At 49.7% G+C, this 23,810-nt stretch overlaps 2 protein-coding genes across 2 annotated transcripts; both read left to right on the top strand.

Annotated features, from left to right (window-relative positions):
* The first annotated feature begins 300 nt into the window (after window positions 1-300).
* On the top strand, window positions 301-1,679 carry LOC115326629. The gene has a single exon (XM_029987544.4). It carries the CDS (start codon window positions 301-303, stop codon window positions 1,312-1,314), a length of 1,014 nt encoding a protein of 337 aa, XP_029843404.2. The 3' UTR covers window positions 1,315-1,679.
* Window positions 1,680-3,381: 1,702 nt separating this feature from the next.
* Window positions 3,382-4,750, top strand: LOC115308685. The gene has a single exon (XM_029966714.4). The coding sequence runs from the start codon at window positions 3,688-3,690 to the stop codon at window positions 4,711-4,713; it is 1,026 nt and encodes a 341-aa protein (XP_029822574.1). The 5' UTR covers window positions 3,382-3,687; the 3' UTR covers window positions 4,714-4,750.
* The last annotated feature ends 19,060 nt before the right edge of the window (window positions 4,751-23,810 follow it).

The following is a 23,810-nucleotide window of genomic DNA, read 5'->3' as shown; positions in this document are numbered from 1 at the left end:
TTCTGTTGTGGTCGGAGAAAGAAGAAGACGCCGCTGAGAACGGTCGTGTTTTCGATGTTCTCCAAGGAAAACATACCGGCCACCGGCCGGGGAACCGCTGAGGCTTCGGCCAGTACTACTGAAATGTTGACCAATGAATACCGGACCGTGCTACCTCGTCTACCCACAGGTAACTTGAGCCTGAACTCCGTCTTTCTTCATGGCGATCTCGCCGCACGACCCTACCAAGCCCCAGACTTCCGTGACGCCTTACGAGATGTTGTCGACGCCCAAGATATCCTCGGAATAGGCCAATTTCAGATGAGCCACGTCTGGATGGTAACGTGCGCAAACGCCTTAAGTAAAACTAAGCTTGTAAACAAAATGGAGCTTACCGTGAAGGGACGCAGATGCCTCATCATCGATCCCGACACCAGAGATGTGAAGCTGAAACTTCTCTGGTTACCTGTACACATGGAAAACCAGAGAATCGAAGAGGCACTGGCGCCTTTTGGCACGGTCCGTTCCATTGTACGAGAAAAATGGAAGTGCTCCGGAATGGAGCAAATGGAAACGCTCAACAAAGAGGTGACCCTGACACTTAGAGAAGGAATGAATGCAACGAATATTCCACATCACCTCACGGTCTTCGGCTGTCGAAGCCTGGTGCTCGTCCCTGGTCGGCCACCGCTGTGTCTTCGGTGTAACAGAATTGGTCACATCCGTCGTGAGTGCAGAGTCCCGAGATGCGGCGAGTGCCGACGCTACGGACACGACGCGAGTGAGTGCGTCACCACCTACGCAGACAAGCTGAGGCAGTCGAGAAGCCTAGCAGACGATGTTGTCCACGATCATCTTATGGACATCAGCGAAGTCGTTGATGCCACAGGGGACATCACCTCTTCCCTTATCAAGACACAAAGGACCGAGTCGGAAACGTCTACACAGCGACCAGAAGAACTTCGTTCTGACCCCGAGTCTGCCAGCACCTTGCCAGGACTGTCAACACCAACCGAGTGTGTCACGGAAACGAAGAGAGATTGGTCGGATAGCGAGTTTCCATCCCTTAACGCACCACCTGAGTTACCGTGCCAGCAAGCAATTGCCCGACGCGAACGCGCCACGACGTCCACTGGCACATCGGTGAAACGACCTGCTCCTACGACGACAAGTAACGCGCAGCCCTCCGCCTCAGGTATCATTGCCGAGAGCAAGAACGACGAGGGAAGTGAGGTGAAACGCAAGCCAACTGCGGTGCGAGAGTTCCTCTGCAACAAGACGTCGCAATCTGAAGCTCTGGACGTGAGGAACGATGACGATGTGCTCCCACCCTAACTAGAAACCTTCCTGACATCACCCCTCAGCTTCGCTACCATTAACGTGAGAGGACTGTGTTCACGTGCACGGCAGTCTCAATTGTACAAGCTCCTTTTAAAGGAACATCTTGACTTTGTTGCTGTTCAAGAGACAAAGATATCGTCTGACGAGGATACTGCTCATGCACTGGACCCCTTCCTCTCACATTACGAGGTATGCGTCAGTCATGCTGATGGCTTGTCGGGAGGGTGTTTTTTGTTTTTGAACAAGAACTTAGGGTATTCATCACTTTCTCACACTGTCGACGATAAGGGAAGGTTCATATGTTGCGATTTTCTTTTATACGGTACCTACTGGCGATTAATTTGCATATATGCCTATAATGACGTTAGACAGCGTCATTCGTTTTTTGAAAGCCTGATCCCATTTCTCAGCACCGACAAACGTATTGTTTTATTTGGAGATTTCAACTGTGTGTGTAGCATAAAAGACAGGTCAGTGCCTTCTGCAAGGCCCGATAGAAGTTCCGACATACTAAACACTCTTGCATTCGACTATCACCTTTTTGACGTCGGAGCTTCCCAAAATACTACTCTCCGATTCACTCACCTTCATGCTTCAAGTTATGCGAGACTCGATCGTATTTACGTCTCAAGCTCGCTTATTTCACACGTGACTGCTTATGACGTAAAACCAGTTTCTTTTTCGGACCACTGCCTTGTAAAGATCCGTTTTGGAACAGACGCACCGCGAAAGGCACAACCAAATTGGGCTTTATGGAAACTAAATACAAGACTGCTAGACAACCAAGACTTTCAGAAACGTGTCCGCGAATGTTTTAATCACGTGTCAACGAATCAGAAATTTGGCATATTTGCTCAGTGGGACTCCTTCAAACAGGAAGTTAAGAATGAAGCAATCGAATGCGCGTGCATTGCATCCTTTCATGCAAAGAAGGAAGAAGCTACACTTTTGAAAAATTTATGCATGCTTCACGAGTTGGAGTGCGAAACACCTGGTATGTTCCAAGAAGACATTCTTCGTGTAAAATGTCAGCTACAGCAATACGAGCACATTCGTTTACACGGTGCACTAGTACGGTCCCGGTGTAGGCGTTTCTTGTCCTCAGAGACACCCACGCGCCGTGCACTCGATGATGAGAGGCGTAACGGCCTTTCAAAGAAAATTAGAGTTTTAGAATGTAATGGGACACTCTCAGACAACGAAGAAGTCATCATGAAGGCATTTGAGTTGCATTACAAAAGTCTCTTTGGAAAAACGCAACATTTGGACATCCAGTTGGCAAAAAACTTAGTTTCTTTAATGCCCAAGGTAAAGCACCTTCAGCGAGATCTCCTCAGTGGACCAGTAACATTGGAAGAAGTTCGATGCGCGGTAGACGAGTTACCAAATTCTAAAACACCAGGACCTGATGGGCTCCCTGCAGAGTTTTACAAGACATACAAGGACTTGCTATGTCCTTTCCTACTTGAGGTGTTTTTGGAGGCGTACGAGATGGGAACTTTACCGCCGTCATTTTATGAGAGCCATACTGTGTTGATCCCTAAAAGTCAAGACCCAGACAAATTACAGCGCATTGAAGGCTATCGACCAATTAGTTTATGCAACGTAGATTACAAAATTTTTGCTAAAATTTTGACAAAACGATTACAGTGTGTCACGTCATCTGTTGTTGGAGACCACCAAACCTGTGGGATTAGGGGGAGACTTATACAAACTAACATCCACGTTGCGCGTTCAGTGATAGAAAGCTGCGTTCTTCATGCCGGTCAAGTCGTCATGGTTCAGGTAGACTTGGCTAAGGCATTTGATCGCGTGTCCCATGCTTTCCTGTTTGCTATTTTACGTCATTTAAACCCAGGACCAACACTTTTAAAGGGTGTTAAGTTATGTTACCGTAACTGTGCCACCAGGCTCATAGTTAACGGTTCACTTTCAAATCGAATTCGTCTGGAATCGTCCGTCAAACAAGGATGTCCGCTATCACCGCTTTTATTTTCGCTTTATTTAGAACCCCTCTGTTTAAGTGTACTTAACAGCCCTATCGTGGAAGGATTCCGTCTCTACTCTTCTGAAGTTAAAGTATTGGCATATGCAGACGATATAGCTTTCTTTTGTGCCGATAAACGCAGCGTCGACAATGTCCTTACAATAACACAAAACTTCTGTGACGCAACCGGCGCACTCGTTAATAAGGAGAAAAGCGTAGGTTTCTGGTGCGGGCAATGGGCCACAACACCATCAGAGTATGCTGAAATATCGTGGAGCTGCATTGCCCCTCAGTACTTAGGAGTTCCTCTTAACAGTATCCGTAACAATGGTCATTACTGGACTGAACGGGTGTCGAAAATCAAATGTCAAGCTGACAAGATGAAATCCAACCAGTGGTCAGTTTTCGGGCGAGCTAAGGCCTGTAATATGTTTCTCGCCGCCAAACTTTGGTATATACTTCAAGTGATTTGCTGTACCAGAAGCCATATTCAAAAATTCCACAGAGTGTTTGCTACTTTTATATGGAGTTCCAATTGGGAACCTACAAGACGTGATAACCTCTTTCGCCCCATCGATGTCGGCGGTCTCGGACTCATACACATCTTTCTAAAGCAAGTAATATCTCGATTTTTATTCTTCAAAACTGCATCTCATCATTTCCTTCGCACTTACTTACAGACGGAACTCGCAAGTGCATTACCTTATTTGGTGGTTACAACGATACCCGCAAGCACATCACGTCCTGTGGGGTACCTCAAAGAAGTAGTGAGCGCGATTGAGTTTCTAACAGCTCGTTTTTCTTTGGAGCATTTATTTACGGTTTCACGCAAAGTCTTATATGCTGATCTGATCGACATAACGTTCCCTGAACCTTTGTATCGAAGCATATATAGTGAAGGCCCTGGAAAAGATGTCCTCAGGCGTGTCCGAAAACTACATGTCTCGCCTACAGCAAAGTCATTCTTCTTTAAGCTCCATACTTCTACGTTACCTGTAAAACCCTGGCTTCGCGAACGTGGAATTTTTGTGCCGTGGTCAATCAATTGTCGCCTTTGTAACCAACCGGAAACTATAGAGCATTGTTTTATTTTCTGCACTGATGCTTACCTTTTCTGGGATGTCCTACAAAGGACACTGAAAAAAGACTTGAATATCAATGCTTACACAATACGTTTTTTGCCCTTAAAATTGAATGATAGCTTTCCTTACGATCTGTTTACATTAATGGGGTTACATAGCCTCTGGAAAACAAGAATGATTGATAGGAATGCGGACCCTCCCCGATCTACCAAATCAAATTTCATTGAAACCGTAACGCATGTACGAAATGTATTTAACTACCTTGACGAGCGGCCAGATTGGTATGTTCTTTTTGATCGATGCATTAATCTACCTGACTTTTAGCACGTGCATTTTGTATTTATTTAATATTCCTTTCTGTTCCTTCTGTCTCTTCACGACAATGAGCCTATGAGAGTATAAGATAGAGAATCATATGTAATGGAAATTGGGATGTGATAACCTTACCATGTTTTTGTCTTGCAGTTGTCTAATATTTCCTTGTAATAAATAAAAAAAAAAAAAAAAAAAAGTCTGTTGTGGTCGAGAGGTTAAAGCGCCGGTACTTGTCGTCGCGGCGTGACTGTTCCGGGTTCAAATCGCGCTAGGGACTTCTTTTTTTTTGTGTGTATTTTGCGCGTGTCTTACTTTTGAACTGTGATCCTTTTTTGGAAATCATCCACTTACACTACTGCGCCTTACACGCTTTTACTGTTAGTCCCACCTGTTCAATCGAAACACCGGGAAGAAAGATAAAAAGATCAACGCAAGTTAACGCGCTAATGCAATCATTTCGTAATGTTCATTAAAAGGAAACCAAGCTAACAGCATCAGTATGGCTTTCACACAAGCGGAGCCGAAACAAGCATCCTTTCCCCAGCGTTTACAATTTTATCTGTTTTCAAATAACGCTCTTGCTACGATTCCTTTCAATAACAAGAGACACCTATTTAGGACTAATAAAAACTGCAGTTGTAGCAATTAAAAAAAAAAAGAAAAAACAAGAAAAAAAAAGACTACCAGCTGTGGATACATTGATTGAGCGAAATCCTACAGGCAAGGCAGCAGGTCAAACGTCTGAAATGATTTTGGATCAAGAAATGAAATTATAATTAATTCCATTTCTTGATCCAAAGTCAGTTTAGGTGTTTGCATCAGAGAGAGGGTTTGCGATGGTCGATGCCTGATTCATTTTTGCATTTGGTCGTGATCGTCTGCTAGTCTAACTAAAATTCAACAAGTAATGTGTTAATATTACAAAACGATTGCCACAACAAAATGTAAAGAGTATAAATATACTTTTTATCTCATTCCATGCAAGTAAAAGTATGATCTCTTTTAGTTCAGTTTTGCTACTTTCTCAGACGTTTGACCTAAAGCCCCTTGATAAAAGCGTCTTTTACAAGTACCGCCAACCATTGTTGTGGAAGCGCGCGAGACACGTGCCATGAGCGGGTGCTCCGCCGCCATTCGCTTCCAAGGCCCGCTCATTTCAGTGCTGCGCCGCCATTTGCTTCCAAGGGCCGCTCGAGACATGGGCCTCGTGCACTCGCGCATTTGACGCTACTTGCAAGACAAACGCAAACACATCGAGGGGCTTTAGTTTGACCTGCTGCCTTGCCTGTAGGATTTCGCTCAATCAATGTATCCACAGCTGCATGTCTTTTTTTTTTTTTTTTTTGCTTGTTTTATTTTTTTTTTAATTGCTACAACTGCAGTTTTTATTAGTCCTAAATAGGCGTCTCTTGTTATTGAAAGGAATCGTAGCAAGAGCGTTATTTGAAAACAGATAAAATTGTAAACGCTGGGGAAAGGATGCTTGTTTCGGCTCCGCTTGTGTGAAAGCCATACTGATGCTGTTAGCTTGGTTTCCTTTTAATGAACATTACGAAATGATTGCATTAGCGCGTTAACTTGCGTTGATCTTTTTTTTTCTTCATCTCGGTGTTTCGATTCAACAGGTAGGACTAACAGTAAAAGCGTGTAAGGCGCAGTAGTGAAAGTGTATGATTTCCAAAAAAGGATCACAGTTCAAAAATAAGACACGCGCAAAATACAAAAAAAAAAAAGAAGTTCCTAGCGGGATTTGAACCCGGAAAAGTCACGCCGCGACGACAAGTACCGGCGCTTTAACCTCTCGACCACTACAGAAAGCGCGAGGCGCGGCGCCGGCGGAGGTATATAAAAATACTTCTACCGCTTTTATCTTGTGTGGTTTTTTCTTTATTTTGGCTCCTATTTACCCTCCCTGGCCGTAACTTTACCTGCCGCTCCTACAGTATAAAGGGGCGGTCAATTAGATTCCAGTTGAAAGTCCCTCCAATCAGTTTCTGGGAGCGAAATTCGGCTTTTGTGCTTGAAGCGATGCGGATCTCTCCGCCATTAGGCAGGGACGCTAGGTACTTCCTTGTCCCCATGGAGCTGGTCACGTGACGTAAAAATCCCTCCTGGCCGCGGCCGCGTCCGCAGCCGCAAGATGAGCAAACCGGCCCAGGGGGTCGATATCCACGTGGTTTGGCTTTCTGACAAATCGGGCATGAACGAGCGTACCTTAGCACGTTCTGACGAATTCCAGGCGAAGTTGCAGTACGGCTTAACTTCTCAAAAGTCTTGCAGCCACTACTCTGACCAGCCAAAGCAGAGTCATGGTAGTATCTAATGAACGACGTGCGAAGTCGGCGAGGTATCACGGCTCGAAATGGACTATCTGTGGAACCACCCTCCTCGTCGTCGATCTGAGGCATGTACCGGAGGAGCAGACCGTCTTGCGCCAGCAAGTACGAGTCAAAACCCATGTCAGCGTCTCTGTTGCCACATCGGTCACGTGAAGATAACCCCTCAGAGGCCCTGCGACAAAGTCCATCGTTCTGCTGTGCCGCACGAAGCTCCTTTCGGCTAATCAAAGTACCCCAGCGCGAGCCAGCATCTATCGCAGCCACAACATTGGCGTTCTCGTGCACGTGCTCTTCGCCGGAGCGCGCGACAAAGCTTCTGCAACTTTCTTTTGTGAGCCTGGCTTGTGCACAATGGTGTAGCCATATTTCCGAAGCGTCAGTGCCCAGCGTGCTAATCGCCCTGCCGGATTTTCCAGCCGCTGAAGCCAAGACAAGGCGGATATATCCGACTAGATCACAAAGCGCGCGCAATCAAGATGCATGTTGAATTTCTGCAGGGCGAATATGATGGCTAGGCACTCAAGCTCACAAACGTTGTAATTCGGTTGACCTGGTGTCAGCGTATAGCTAGCAAACGCTACGGGTCATAAGATACCATCAAAGTTTTGAAGCAGCACAGCACATAAACCGTAGCCGCTCGCATCGGTTTGCAGTACAAACGGGCGGTCGAGGTCTGGGAGCTTCGAGGATGCTGTTTCAGCAATAGCTCTGGACAGTTGAAGGAATGCATTCTGCTGTGCCTCCGTCCAACGCCACTTCACGCCTTTGCGGAGCAGTTCGTTCAGAGGCCACGTTATCTCTGCACAGTGGGGGATAAACTGGCGGCAAAAATCCAACCATGCCGAGAAATCGCTGCAAACTCTGCATCATGTGGGGGAGGAAACTCTGTTATGGCTTTCAGCTTGTCCTCGTTAGAGCGAAGTGCTCCGCCGTCGATTACAAAACCGAGCAGTTCAATCTTGGATGTTGCCAGTTGCATTTTTCCTGAATGAACTGTTAAACCAACATTCCGCATGTGCTCGAGGATAGTCCGAAGGTGTACAAGATGTCCGTCAAACGTGCGTGAGATTACTACTACGTCATCCATATACGCCATGGCGTAGTTGTGCCGTGCATCTCCGAGCACGATGTCCATAAGACGTTGGAATGTGGCAGGAGAGTTGCTCAAGCCGAAAGGCATGCGGAAAAACTCGTACAATCCTCTGTAGCATGTAAATGCTGTTTTCTCGATATCAGCGGGTTTGACTTCTATCTGGAGGAAACCGCGACTGCAAGAGTCGTGAAACAGCTCGCGTTTCCCAAGTTGTAGATGATCGACCCAATCGAAGGGTACGGGTACGCGTCACGAACGGTTACCGCATTCAGGCGTCGATAGTTATCGACGCCTGAATGCCGTAACCGTTCGTGACGCGTACCCGTACCCTTCGATTGAGTCGATCATCTACAACTTGGGAAACGCGAGCCTTGCCCCCAAGAAGGATGGAACGGCTCGGCTTTGCGTCGACTAGTCGACGCAAAGCCGAGCCGTTCCATCCTTTTTGGGGGCAAGGACGATCGGGAAGGCCTAAGGGCTCTGTCACTCACGTACTGCACCCGTGTCGATCATCTATTGGAGCGCCTTGTCCAGCAGGGCTCGCTTGTGGATGCTGATTGGTCGAAGGTTACAGCGTAGAGGCCGTGTATTCCCGGTGTCAATTGAATGCTTTAGGACACCGGTTCTACCGGGGTTCTCCGTGAACATCGGCGAAAACTCCTTCAGGAGTCTTAGGAGACACCGCTTTTTCTGGTCCGTAGCAGGACACCTGCAAAGAATCGCTTACCGTACATGGGAGTCGCAAAGCAGGCGTTCTAACGACGCGTTATCCAGACTGACGATACAATCCTCTCGTCTGGTGAAAGGGATCAGTCTCACGTCACTACCTAAGCGGTACCTTTTGTTCGGAAAGTCAAGAACCAAGTTCTCACCAAAAATGAAATCTCGCCCCAAAATGATCGGTACCGTGAGACCAGGCAAGCAAACGAAACGCCGACGGCGTTTTTAATCGTTGAACCCGATCTGTAACCTCATGGCTTGACTCGCGAGCATTTCTGGTCCTGACGCTAGCTGTAAGCGCACGTTAGTCTCGCGCAGGTTTGCTTTCTGCTCTTTGCAGCGTTCAATCAAGTAGTCCCCAATAAGCGACAGACTCGCCCCGGTATCAATCAGCGCTGCCAGAGCTATTCCGAGCACTGTAACTTATACGAGGCTCAGTTAGCTCAAGGTCAGGCTGAATTCGACATACCGATGAAAGTTTTGCCGTGTTGCCCGTGGTCATCGCGGCCGACAGGCGTTCAGGGGTCAACTCGTTTCTCGAGACTGCAGGACAGTTGCGTCGCAGGTCGGGGCAGTCACGCGGGAAGTGGCCATGGCGACCACAGTCGAAGCACCACACCGAGTTGCGCCGGTCACGGCCGTGCGTCGGGCTTGCCTGCGCTTGTCGTTGCGGCCCTTCTTGGTGTCCCTTGTTGGACCAGCGATCGGCACCCCAGTTGGCAATACGGGGGAACGTGTGGTCGCTTTGCCTTGCTCCATACCTGACCCGGAGGAATAACACGGAGCCGACGGTTTCAACAACAAGAAACTACATTTAATTGGACATGGACAAGACGAGTAACATTACTACCGGCGGTGCCTGACTCCAGGCAGCGACTCCCTGTGCGCCGCCTCTGATGCGCCTTATCAAGGCGGCACACGCGATGTGCGCGTGGGTGGTGTGAAGTCGCCGCCACGCGGGAAAAGTACGGCACCTTTGCCTCGCAGTCGGGACTTGGGTTGGGGAGCCGCCAGGGTGCCCGCACTCCCCCCCCCCCCCCCCCCCCTCAAGCTTCGTCCGGCATGTCGATGACGGAGACGTTGTGGGCGTCAGGGGTGGATGGCGCTGCTGGGCGGACTGACGTAAGTCCGGCCGGCGCCTGCTGGACAAGCGCGGTGGCTGCTGACGAGCGCGGCGGCTCGGTCAGCTCCAGCTTGTCGCTTGAGCTTGTTCTGGATCAGGGCTCCACCTTGTTGCTCTGCACCGCCTCCAGCAGGTGGCTCCTCTGCACGTGGTCCTTGATCCGAGCCAGCTGCCGCTCCATCCTGTAGAGTGTTCCCTGGGCCGTCCCTGGCGCAACGACGTCCTTGTTGGCCCGGTCCACCATGAGACCGGCCTGCGTGTCGTTCCGATGGCGGTTGTGGTGACGGTGTTGTCAATGCGCCAGCTTCGTAGAAAAACGCGGAAGCAGGCGACATGGAGCTCAGTTGAGAGTTGAGCCTGACGTTATCTTCGCGTGCACCCCTTCCAGAAAGTTTGAAATAACGGATCTGAGGTGAGTACACAATCTTCTCCCCCCCCCCCTCTTGAAAAGGGGGCAGACCGTGGAAGTAGAAAACTACCCCCGAAATGCGAGAGAGGCAAAGCCAAAGAAACATACAAAAAGAGGTTCCTTTCTCTTTGGTGTCACCGACGTCGCAAGTTATACCGCCGCTTTGGTGGAGACAAGGGGGTTTCCGGAATGGGACTGCCGTCAATGTCGTTCTGGTCCTGCGAGGAATCTTCGTCTTCTGCTTGAAAAAATCATTTAAGGTCGGTGACATGCACAGGTCCGGTTTCCTCACTAGACTCACAGTTAACTAGTTTGTAAGTGAGTGGCGAGCACTTTTCACGCACGCGAAACGGACCATCCCACCTGTTGGCGAGGGAGGGTGCGAAGCCTCGAGCGGCATGACTCAGTGGGTGAGTACGTCGGACTACAAAATCTCCCACTTTGAACTGCAAGTAACGTCGCCCCTGGTTGTACTCTTCTGCCTGGTGTACTCGGGCGACGTCGAGATTTTCTCGGGCCTCTCGAAGGTTATCGGAGAAGCGTTTTCGCAGGTCCTTTGCGAACTTCACGTAGGGGCGAAGCCTTCCCCCGGACTCTGTATAAAGGAGACTGTTAAAAGTCGGGAACGCAAGCTCCTTGCCGAAATTCGATTGAGCAGGTGTGAAAACCGTTGACCGATTAGTGGTCGTACGGGTTGCGAAAACCAGCTCGGGCAGTTTCGCGTCCCAGTCCTTGTGGCGCTCGGTGTAGGCCACTAGCATCATCTTGAGGTTCCGATTTGTGGGTGGTAAGGGGAAGTTCTTTTGTGCTTAATTCCCAGCACCGCGCACGCGTCCACAAACACCTTACTCGTGAGATAGGAGGCATTATCGCTTACAAGCTGTGCAGGAAAGCCGAACCTAGCGAATGCTTCGAGTAGACACTCCCAGATTTTTTGCGAATCTAGCTTCCGCAAAGGACCCACTTCGTGAAGTGATCGGTTACCACGAATAAGTACTGATTGCCACGGGTACTACGTCGGAAGGGGCCCATGACGTCACAACAAATCTGCCAAGGGCTCTGACTTGCGATTGGTTGCATGAGACCGGGGGGCTGACCACCACGTGGTTTTGCCTTCTGGCACACCGAGCAGCTACGAGCGTATCGGAGCACATCCTCCCTCATGCCTGGCCAGGTAGCAATTTGGGATAACTTTTCGCAAGTCTTGCTCCCACTGCTGTGTCCTGCCAAGGCAGAGTTATGCATGTATGGGAAGATAAGCTTACGTAGCTTGCGGGGTATCACGGTCCGAAACGCCGAGCTATCCGGATCGTCGTCGGCCTGGGGGATGTAGCGTAGCAGGAGGCCGTCGTCGCTCATCAAGTAGGAGTCGAACTCCTCGTCACTTGGGCGGTCGACTGGATCTCTTGCTGCCAGCCAAGCAGACACGCGTTGGCAGAGTCCGTCATCGAGCTGCGCCTTGCGAATCTCCTAGCGGCTCACCAATGTACCCCATCGTGAATCTGGGGATCCTCGTGTCGTGTCCGCGATGGTCACCAAGCCATGGGTATCCTGCAAGTGTTCCTCGGGAAGTGGAGCACGAGAAAGCGCATCAGCGACTTTGTAAGTTGACCTCTGGCGGTACACAATGGAGTAGTCGTACTGTTGTAGCGTAAGCGCCCAACGAGCAAGACGTTCAGCCGGATTCTTAAGTACCCTTAGCCATGATAGCACTAAGTGATCAGATTGAATCTGGAACGTTGCGCCATCTAGGTACATATCGAAGCGCTTCAAAGCTTGAATAATGGCGAGACATTTACGTTCTCCGACACTGTAGTTGCGTTTGACTGGAGTTAGCGTGTGGCTCGTGAAAGCAACTGGCCGAAGCACACCGCCATACTCCTGCAGCAAGACCGCACCCAGGCCACAATCGCTTGCATCTGTCTGCAGAACGAACGGCTTGTTCAAGTCTGGAAGCTGTGAACAAGCGTTGTCAGTCACTGTTTTTGAAGGGGCTGCGAATGCGCATTGTTGTTGTTCGGCCAACACCACCTGACGCCTTTTTTTTTTAGAAGGTGATTGAGCGGTTGCGATATCTCGGAACAGTGTGGAATGAAATCTCTGTAGAACGCAATCATTCCGAGGTATCTTTGGAGGCTCTTTACGTCACGTGGGCTTGGGTATTCCGTTAGCGCGCGCAACTTATCTTCGTTGTGGCGGAGCGTGCCGTTATCCACAACGAATCCAAGGAGGTTAATCTTGGGCGTGGCCAACTGAACCTTTCCGGGACGAATCGTGAGCCCAGCATTGCGCATTCGCTTAAGCAAAATACGAAGGTGCTCGACATGCTCCTCAATAGTTCTCGAGAAAAAAACCACGTCATTCATGTATGCCATGGCAAAATCGTACTTTAAGTTCCCAAGTACAACATCCATCAGGCCTTGAAAACTTTATGGAGAGTTAGACAAGCCAAACGGCAGTCGGGTGAACTCGAACAACCCTCTGTTTCAGATGAAAGCCGTTTTTGGAACGTCTGATCGGTGAATCTCGATCTGAAGGGACCCGCGACTGGAATCCAGCGTTGTAAACACGGTCGCGTTACCGAGCGCGTAGATCACGGAGGAAATGCTGGGGAAAGGGTAGCTGTCTCGTACGGACACATCGTTAAGCCGCCTGTAATCCACACGGAGTCTGGCTGTCCTGTCTTTTTTTGGAGCGAGAACAACGGGGAATGCCCAGGGGCTCTTCGACTCAAGTACTGAACCTGTGTCGATCATTTCCTCGAGCGCCGCATCAAGGAGTGCCCTTTTGTGGACGCTGATCGGTCGAGGGTTGCACCTCCGAGGCGGCGCGTCACCGGTTTCAATGCGGTGCAGCAGAATGTCAGTCTTTCCAGGTGTTTCGTGAACATCAGTGAGAAAGACTGCAGGACGGCTTGCAGCTCCTGCTTCTGCTGGCTGCTTGCGGAGCACTTTCACAACGATTCTCGAACGCCGGCACGCAAGACGTCTGGCACCGTGGTGAAGTGGGCTGCAGTGGTGGGGTTACGGATGCAGTCCTCCCGTTTGGTGAACGGGGTCAGCTCCGGTTGTTGTCCCAGCCGGTATTCACCACCAGAGAAGTCGAGCGTCATGTTTTCGCCTGTAATGAAATCTCGGCCCAAGATCACAGGTCCTGGCAGATAAAGAAAGCGCTGACACCGCTTCTTCAGCTGTTATCGCTGTTAACAGCCTCCAGCTGTTATCGCTGTACCAGAAGCTAGCTGCAAACGGGTTTCGCACTCCCGGAGGCTTAAGTTTTTTGATTTGCAGAGTTCGAAGACGAAATCCCCTATAAGCGAGATAGCGGCCCCAGAATTCAAAAGTGCGGCAATGGGAAAATCGAGCAGTGAAAATGTCATGCGCGGTTCAATGATGTCAGGCTTGGGCTCGATTCGACATACCGATGGAATCTGTGCCGCGGCCTGACCGCTCCCAGGGACTGCAACGGCCGTCGGCGAATGGCTGTCTGGTTTCAGCGTCGCCGGTCGTAGTAGTTTCCCTGGTTGTTCTGGTTCCGGCCCTTTGCCGCCGTCTCGTGCCACCTCTTGTTTGTAGTGTCCAGAAGTCTTGGACACTGGTTTCAGTGATGGCCGGGCTGCTCGCAGTGGTAGCAGCAGTCCGACGACAGTTGCCTGCTTAGGTCACCCACACCGAGGTGCCCGTCGGACCGCCTCCAGTGATCGGATAAGGAACCACTATGGGACGGCCTCCACCAGGCTTGCGACTGGCTGTTGTGGGGAGGGCTTGTTCCGTTGCGGCGGGGGTCGATGTTGCTGGGCTGCGGGTTTATGACCGCACCGTGCCAGTTTTCGCCATCACTTGCTGGAGCAGACTGATGAGGATGGTTCTCTTGGGTGGTGATCTCCGTTGGGCCCCAGCTTACGATAGGGCACGGCCAGCGACCTCCCACCTGTCGTGGCGACCCCTGTACAAAACCCTCACGGGCCTCGCTGTGACCTCCTGGGACCACTCGGGGAGAGTTAGGTGAGCATAAGCTTATCCTGCACGGGAGCTATCACTATGCATGCCACGCCAACTCTCCTGGTTGACGTGGTGGGGACGGGAGGTCTCGTTCGGAGAGTCCACTTGCGTGGAGGCCTCGGGGCCCCGCCATGCGCATGCCGGTTCGAGCGCGTACTTGGCTGGTGGCGGCGGCACGTAGTACCGCTCGGCATGAAGAGCTTCCTCGATGAGGCGGGCGCCCCGGGCTAGCTCTTCAAGGGTCTCAAACGTGCGGTTGATCAGGTAGACGTGGTACCTGGGTACCACGTCTACCGCGGTCACAAAAGCACAGTCAGAAACACGCCAATACAACAAACGCGGACGCGACGGAAGCACGGAACGACGATAGGAAACACGGGGTGTGGGAAAAAAGCTTCCTGAAAGAAGAAACGAAGCCCCGTGAAATTGCTGCGAGTGGGTAGCATACCACGGTTGGGCGCCATTGTGGTCGGTTTGCCTTGCTGCATACCCGACCCGGAGGAATAACACGGAGCCAACGGTTTCAACAACAAGAAACTACATTTAATGGGCCATGGAAGAGACAATTAACATGGTTACCACCGGTGCCTGAGTTCAGGCAGCGACTCCCTGTGCGCCGCCTCTGATGCGCCTTATCAAGGCGGCGCACGTGATGTGCACGTGGCTGGCGTGACGTCGCCGCCACGCGGGAAAAGCTCGCCACTTTTGCCTCGCAGTCGGGCAAGTGGGCTGGGGAGCCGCTAGGGTGACCACAACATTAAACGGCTTTCACCCTGCCGTCGTCTCGATCCAGCCGGCCGGGCACGTAGCCGGGGGTCCGAACCATCGAGTGTTCTCCCGCGCTCCCATTGCCCGAAGGCGTAAGAGTCCAGCGCACGGGGGGAAAGACCGCGCCATCCAGGGTTTGGTGCTGAGTCGGACTTCTTCTGGGCCCTGGAGCTCACCAGGCACAGGACGGCTCGAGAGATTCTTCAGACGGTGGCGGGGGCCGATACTGCAGCTCGGCCAGGAGCGTCTCTTGTATGCCATGACCGACCCAGGCCAGGTGCTCCAGGGTGAAATACGTGCGGCCATGCAGGTAGGGCCGGAATCTTGGGTGGCTTTGCTGCATCACCCGAGCAACCCTGTCCGACTCCGACGTCATTGGGCAGGCTCTGTCATAGAGCTCCTGCATCACCCGTAAATATTCGACAAGGGTCTCGTCCGGGTGCTGGGTCCGGCGCTCCAGTTCTCGCTGGACTCGAGACTGGTACCCAGGTGGAAGAAATTAATCTTGAAACTTGCGCCGAAAATCATCCCAGGTGAGAAATGGGGCCACAATGCGCCACCAGCGCGCGGCGCTCGCCTGAAACGCCAAGGGCGGAACCCGCGCAAGGACGTACTCGTCCGAGGCACCCGTGGCGAGCTTAAAGGCCTCCAGCTCGGCCAGGAAGTCGGCCACGGATTTCCGGTCGTCGTAGCCCAAGTACAACGGGACCGGCACCTGGGGCCGTGGACCTAGCCCTTGGGGTCCGTGGTCAGCCAGGACCAGGCGTTGCGCGACCGTGTCGCAGAGGCTGGCCACCCGAGCCATCAGATCCAGGGACGTCGGGTCAGGCCTCTCTCCGGTCTCGCCTTGGTCTGCAGCGGCTATTTGGCGGGTGTGCATCACAGAAGCAACCACAGAAGAACAGCCCAACACAAAAACAGAACAAAACACGAAAGAACAGAAGAAGAACACGCAATATACTACACTATGCACATTATTCACAACGGCCAAGCCCCGATGGCAAAGATGGCGTCCGGTGGCCGAAGCCTAGTCGAACGACCACGTAGGCCTATCGGGAATGGCAAAAGCGAGAAAAACCAGGTTAACACGCCTTAAACGGGCTAAACGCCTGCGGTCCAACCCGCGGAGCAGCAGTAGGCCTCGCGTGGAGCGCCAAATATTGTAGGGTTCGGTGCTACTGCTCACCCGCAAGAAGGACCAACAAGGCAGAACTTAGAAAACACACCATTACTGTCTGGTGGCAGCGAACGGACTCCTCGCGGCCCGAGCTTCGATCGTGGCTCGTGCGCACGTTGCGCGCCGGGCGCCAAGAGCGAGTTTTTTTCTGTTCTCGACGATGGGCCGCAAACACCATAATATATATGAACAGATTGTAAAAAGACAATTGCCCATGCGAAGAAAAAAACCTGGAGGACCAGGGATCGTAATCGTAATCGTTTACTAATCTTTATTTGCTCATGAGAGCCGTGGCACCGCGGAAATGCGACAGCCCGTACCATGGAGGCCCGCGGTGCCACGTCCAGTGATGATAATCATGAGGCGATATATACAAGGGGGAGACGACGCGGTCTTCTCAACATCGCAAGCACCGTTGCTTGAAGGTTGAGGGGTAGCCAACACACTTCTACCAGCTGTAAGAAGTGTCTGGGCAGACGTCGTCTGTACAGCTAGGCACTTTACTAGAACAGCTGTGAGCGCGCGCGGTTTCGCGGGCTCGAATGGTTCGCCCTGCGTTTCCCCACCTAACTGATCAAGTGACCCGAAATCCCAACCGAACTTCTCCACAACTGAACCTCCTCACAGCCAAACCTCTGCGCACCGGAACCTCTAAACAGCCGAGCCCCTGCACAGATATACTTCTACACAACCCATCATCTCCACAGCCTAACCTCTGCAGAACCCAACCTCTGCATAGCCGAGCCTCTGCACAGCCGAGCCTCTGCACAACCAAACATCTGCACTGGCATATTTCTACACAGTCCATCTTCTCCAAAGCCGAACCTCCGCACAGTAGAACTTCCGCACAGCCACTGTGGAACCTATGCACAGCCCAACGACTATATAGCTAAGCCTCCGCACAGCCGAACCTCTGCATTCATACGAACGTCTTCATTGCCGGACTTCTGTACAACATAACATCTGCACAGCAAAGCCTCTGCACAAACAAAACTCTGAACAATTAACCTCTGAACAGTAGAAGCTCCACACAGTAGAAGCTCCGCAAAGCCGAACCTCTGTGCACCGGAAACTCTGCTCAGCCGTACTTCTGTACAGCCAGACCTATGCACAACTAAGCCTATGCACAGCCCAACTTCTGCGAAGCCGAGCCTCTGCACAACTGAATCTGCAAAACCGAACCTTTTTGAAGTAAACGCTGAAGAAAGAAGCCATTGGCAGCGTGTCTGGTTTGCTAGCAGACTGAACGTTTATTCGATGCCGCCGATTGCTTTTATCGGCTTGGACGACCTTTATTAGTCGGCCGTGGAAAGTGCATAAAGAAAGCAAAACTGCTTCCGTCGGCCGGGCGAGCCTCAGTGCAGCCGGAGCCTATGCAGCGTCACTTGCTCGCTTACACTTTTCACAGCCGTACTTTTACACAGGCTATCCTTTATACGGTCGAACCTCTGCACAACCACACTTCTGCACAGCCGAACCTCTGCAATCTTTCAAACCTCTTCACCGCCGAACCTCTGTACAAACAAAACTCTCCACAACCGAACCTCTGCACAACAGAAACCTCTACGCAACAGAACCTCTGCGCAGCCAAAGCTCTACGCAGATGTTCGGTTGTGCAGAGCTAGACCATAAAGGACTGTTCATACTCCGTCCTAAAGTCGACGAGCGCACGCGCCCAATCGCCTTGACCGTTGCTGACTGGCAACTGGAGTCTCTTATACTCCGTCGTCATACGCAACGCGACGTAGCGTAGCGTAGCTCAGCGCGCCTCGGCGTAGCTCATGACGGAATCGAGCATGTTCTATCCCGGAAGCCCTCGGTCGAGTGCCACATTCAGGAATCCGAATGTCGGTGCCGGGGTATGTGTAGCGCTCATTCTGCGATCTGAATCTACCGTTTTATTTCTAAACATGTGTCATGTGCTGTTCTCGTGTTCCCATGTTGATGTGCATATTTAAGTTTCATGTGCTCAACTGGGCGAGTGTATGCGTGGACATGGACCGCTCCGAGGATGTGCCATTCCGTGGCTCTTTAGGCCTATACGCCTAAAGAGCCGGCGGTGGGGTGCCGGCTAAACCTGGAAGCTTGATGACACGCCAAATGTATAGTTAATTCGAATTAAGGATGACCTAATGCGTCTGCTATGTACGATCATGTGTTAGTCGAACGCCGCTGGTAGCCGTTCCCGATCGAAACAAGCGCCGTCGTATGTACAGGAGCGGTGGACCCAGTGAAACATCTTAACTATTTGGCAGTCCAGAAATTTTCAATTGGGGTGTCTTAGCTTGTAAATGATAGTAGCGGTACGCAATGAAAGCAGGACTGTCCTGTATTGTTTGCATTGGCTCTGTAAAATGCGCAATAGTTTTGAGGGCGTACATTGTGTAACTTAGGTATCGTCCGCTCTCTTCGGTGTCAGTCTCTTGAGTCAACCTGGAAGTGTACTATGATGATAATACACTGCCCATCTGTCAGAAACAGGTCCCTGTAGAATATCGAGTGCATAGTTTTCATCGAAGCGTCCCGGCGGAATCACCGGAGTCACTTGACAATGCCACGGCGAACCTTCCAAGCGGCTAGCTTCGACGGACACGAAAATGTGATTTTTGTTCTACCGTCAACATTTGTGGGAAAGTCGAGTGAAAAGAAATGCTGGTTTGCACCCGTTATTGCGCATCATTTGCTTGTTTTCGAACTGCTAACCACTGCCCCGAATCGCCGTTTCGAAGCTTGACTACACGACATGGACGAACCACACCGACCGATTGCATAAGTGGTACCGACGAGCGAAAATACGGTGTTGAGAAGATGCGGTTGCACGAAGAAGCGCATGCGCAAAGGGGGGCACTTGGACGGGGTGCGTTGGACCAGGCTGCACTACGTTGGACGCTAAACACGGTCATTTGGGCGCTTCTCTGCGCGGTGCAACATGGTGCAGTGGCCGACGAACGCCGGTCCGCGCCGGCGCGGGTTTTTTCGTCACCGCTGGAGCATCAACAGCCCTTAGAGTATTGAACGCGGCAGAGTTAGCCCGTTCACGCGATCATCAATTTGTCTTTGCTTCCTTCTGGTGCTAGATAACTTCGAGTGAAAAGCCATGTTAAGATGAATGGGCTCAACGTGCGCGCGTACATCGGGTGACTAAAAAAGTTTGGGTTCCAATCCACGCTGTAAAGAGGGTTCGACAGCGAAGCTATGGTATCACCTGCAACGACTTCCCACTGCACTATAGACCCTACTCCACCAGGCGGAGCACCGGTCTTTGGCGTCCCACCAAACTTACGGTTCATAAAAAGAATAAACAAAGGCCACCTTAACACCGGTGCTTGAAACGTAGGTGAAACGTTTAACCACCAATTCTCCAAGTGAACGCCAGAAGAATGAAGGAGTGCGAGATCTGTTACAATGTTTCGAGCACTCTTGTAAATTAACTTGCCTCCTCCAAGATGTAATATTGTACAGCTGAAGGCCTTCGTTCAATCTGCAACTCGGTTGTCCGTCTAGCATTTATGCTTTCTAGCACTGGTGACATAAGCCAGCTCAACAGGTTTGCAAAGACTGTTCGACCGGAAGTCGATTGGAACGCAAGCCGCAGGTCATGTTTGTAAAAAGCAAGAGGATCAATACCAGATGATTGACGAAAGAAAAGTACATGCGCTGTACACAAACTTTTTTCAATATGAAATACTTCGTACGCTGCCATTGTCAAGGCAGCTTAAGGTGCAACCCCACCGTGCAGGACGTTTTGGTGCTTTTTTGACGGATTATAACTTTCGTTCTATGTAACTTACAATTATAAAGTTAATGTCAAATTAAAGAGCTGTTTCTCGACAATTTTTTAATGTCTTAAAATTACGATTACTTTTAGTTGTTAGTTAATAATTTATCTTTTAATAAACCGTAGTCTCTAATGTTGAAAAAATTATTTCTCGAGTTAAAACGTCCCATTGTCCACGATAATTTACGCGAGAGTTTGGTTGCATGTAATAAATTAAAAAAGTAAGCAACGAGTTGTACATATAGTGTATATTTTAAAAGTAAAAAATAAAGTTCAAAATGGCATCATGTTAAGGCGCTATAAAAACGGAATCACGTTAACTAATCAAAATAACGAGACATTAAATTATGAAGCATCCTTCAATATTACATTTTCCAGAACTTCCATATTGACATATTACACGTTAAAATGTAATAAGACCTCAAACTTTTCCCATTCAGTTACGGCAAATTGTAGTTTCTTAATATAAAGTACAGATGGCGACACGTGTTCAAGAACAGCTTGATGTGCATCTTCCGTCGTGTGCCGCTTGGAACGCCACGTGAAAGACAGAAAAATCGCCAGATGTCACGGTGTCAGATGCCTGGACGCCCGCAGTGAGCGAGCCAGAGATATCAGAAACACAAGCACGAGGCTGCGGGTGCACCACAGCTACTTTTACGCGCGTTCTACTGTGCGTCGGTACGCATTCCCGACGCTAGAGCCACTATATGAGCTGCGCTTATAAGCGCAGCTATTTATAAGCTAAATAAGCGCAGCTTATTTAGTGGCACTACCCGACGCGATCCAAATAAAATGGGCGCCATGAAATGCATTCTGCCATTTCAGATTCCGCCACGTATGCAAAAATATTTTAATGTTTTATCACATGGAAACACCATTTTCGCAATCAAACTATGCTTGTCGGAATATTTTGTTTCAAAAACCACCTCGGTGGCTCTCAAGTGGCAATGATATTAAAACAAAACACTAGACATTAAATTGTCCCAGTGTCTCTGAGCCAACGCGCTGGCCTATAAATCTATATTTGTTGGGTTTAAATATCGGCCGAGGTGCCCGCAATCAGACGGAGGACAATCTGAGATTTCGGTTGCACGTCAAAAGATCTCCAATTAGTCAAAATAAACCCGCAATTTTTTTATTGGGGTGTGTTAAGTGATTTTTGTTGGTTTGGCTTGTGAAACCCTAAGATCTGAATATTTGCTTTGCTTTACCTTAGTTCGGAACGCAGCCAACGCTACGGGCTGATAAAGCCACTGAAGCAGCGCCAAGAGCGCAAGGTTAAGCTGTTTGTACTCTTTCTATGCCTATGCGGTCGGGCTAAGCTAGAACAACTAAGTAAGTTACGCTTCGTAGACATCTTGGTGCTTAAAATAATGGTTGTCAGTTATCTGAAGTTTTTGAAATCACAGAAAACGCCTTTCCGTCCTCCACAAATGTTCAAACAGCTCCTGACAAAGCAAAGCAATATTACGCGAGCTGCCTGACACCGAAACTTTTGAATCATGACGATCGGCGGTTGCGTTTGATTGGTTACTAACCACCAAGATGGCGGCACCCACAATAATTTTGTGGGAAAAAGTGCCGATACTCTAAGCATAGCTCATTTGGTTTAGCTCACAGGCTAAACCAAGTGCGGCGGGGGACCGTTGGCCGAGTGTGGTGCGGCACCGCAGATCAGAGCACGTGGAGAAATGCTCGAGCGCGAGCTCCGTTCAAAGCACGGAGCTCACGCTTCGGAACCCAACGTTGGCGGAACGACTAAATCCCCTCGATGTGTTTGCGTTGGTTTTTCAAATAACCTCAAAGGTGCCAGCGCACGAGGCCCGTGTCTCAAGTGGCCCTTGGACGCAAATGGCGGCGCAGCACTAAAATGACTGGCCCATGAAAGCGAATGGCGGCGGAGCACCCGCTCGTGGCACGTGTCTTGCGCGTTTCCCCAACAATGGTTGGCGGTACTTGTAAAAAACGCCTTTATCAAGGGGCTTTAGCAGGGACCCTGGGCTCAGTCGCCCATCTGCATCCTACCGTCGTGCGATCGTGTACCACATATACTGCGTAATGCACGTTATAGACCCCGAGCTAACCGTTGTACTGCATGTTTTATAACCTTCAACGGGTAACAATGTACGAAAACTAAACTGCTGCTCTCTAAAGAACTAACGACTAGTTTTGAATGTCCCGTTACATTGCATTTTTAATGTGTGTTCGCTTGTTCACGTTCCTTGTTTTTTGTCTACATCTTTGATTATTCGGCCATTACTTATGATGAACCAGACTATAGGTGTCGGACTTCTGGAAAAATATTATATATCTAAGAAAATGGCACGTGAACGCAACAGACAAAAAAATCACATAGGCGCATTTAATAAAAATAATTAAAATAATAGAATTGATTATAATTGTGTTTCTAAAGGTTTGAGCGTACCAAGAGCTATAAAAACGAACTCGATACTTTGTATGGTGCGTTTGTTCACTGGAAGTATAGTTCAGGGCAGTATGCTCGCACTTGTATGTTCCGCTTCGCTCGCAGGGTGAAACCAAATAATTTACTGGTAATGTATTTAGTGAAACAAAGCTTATCTTCTGTATATGTGCATTGCCCTCAGTTTTCGCGTGACTACACGCTTGTTTATCATCATTGATTTTCGTTTCCCACTGCAATTCAGTTCGTGTTCTTTTGTGTGCTACATGCATTAGAGACCAAGGTAACCCAGAAGCATTCTATTTCGTGGATTGTAAAAAGCCTATGCAACTTGCCACGTATGCCAAAATCAATACAAAATATTATAAGCTTCACATATGTCCTCTTGCCTGAGTAAACATTATTGTTTGTCAATAACAATTGTGATTGTATGAAATCACGTGGAAAAAAACTCGTTCTAAGCACGAAACCGTCGGCATGCAGTGAATACTCATAATCGGCGCCGAGATGATCGGTAGCTGTCAGCAGGTGGAGTTTTTATATCAACCCAAGCTTAGAAAGTTTCCTTTTTTTTTGTAAGCAATGAGGAGAGGACTTACACCAAATCTGAGGATAATAAAGTACTATGAGCTTTCAAAGAAAATGACCTGAGCAGTATATGTGTACAAGCTTTAGCCTTTGATGCACCCTTAACTTTCGATACACTCAACGCTAGTGCAAAATGTAGGGCTGTTTCATTCTTAAGTACCATCTGAGGGCTTACACTATATTTTATACAATGTCAAACTGTACCCGTTTGCATCTTTTTTCATTTTTGCACACCACTACTTGCGCGCATAAATCACCAAATCACCAAATTAAGACTGGTACAGGATACCACAAAAAAAATGCAGCTTTTTTTTTACCTAAAAAATAAACTACGCATCGTTTAACGCTCATTTTCCTCCAAAAGGTAGGTCTAGGTTACAACCAGATGCCACAGTTTCATCCCGAACGGACACCCTATTCCAAAGTTATAAGTGATTTTCCAACGAGGTAGAGGGCCTTAGAGTGATAAACTAGTATACCGTTCATCAGGCAAAAGTGACCCCCGATTGGCCGCCGCCATGTTGTACAATTTCGACCACTAGACACGTGACCAGGCCAAATCTATGACGTAACCAGACCAAATCTCTGGCGTCAATGAAAAGATGGCAGCGCCCAGTGCGTCAAGTGCGTGTCGGAAGCGTTGTGGGCGTTGATCGGAGTGTGTGGATTTCGTGTGCGGAATTCG

This window comes from Ixodes scapularis, unplaced genomic scaffold (genome assembly GCF_016920785.2).
Source record: "Ixodes scapularis isolate PalLabHiFi unplaced genomic scaffold, ASM1692078v2 PGA_scaffold8__174_contigs__length_109621045, whole genome shotgun sequence".
In the NCBI taxonomy this organism is placed as follows: Eukaryota; Metazoa; Arthropoda; class Arachnida; order Ixodida; family Ixodidae; genus Ixodes; species Ixodes scapularis.
Note: the sequence above shows the minus strand (reverse complement) of the source record. Positions and strands in the feature narration are given on the sequence as shown.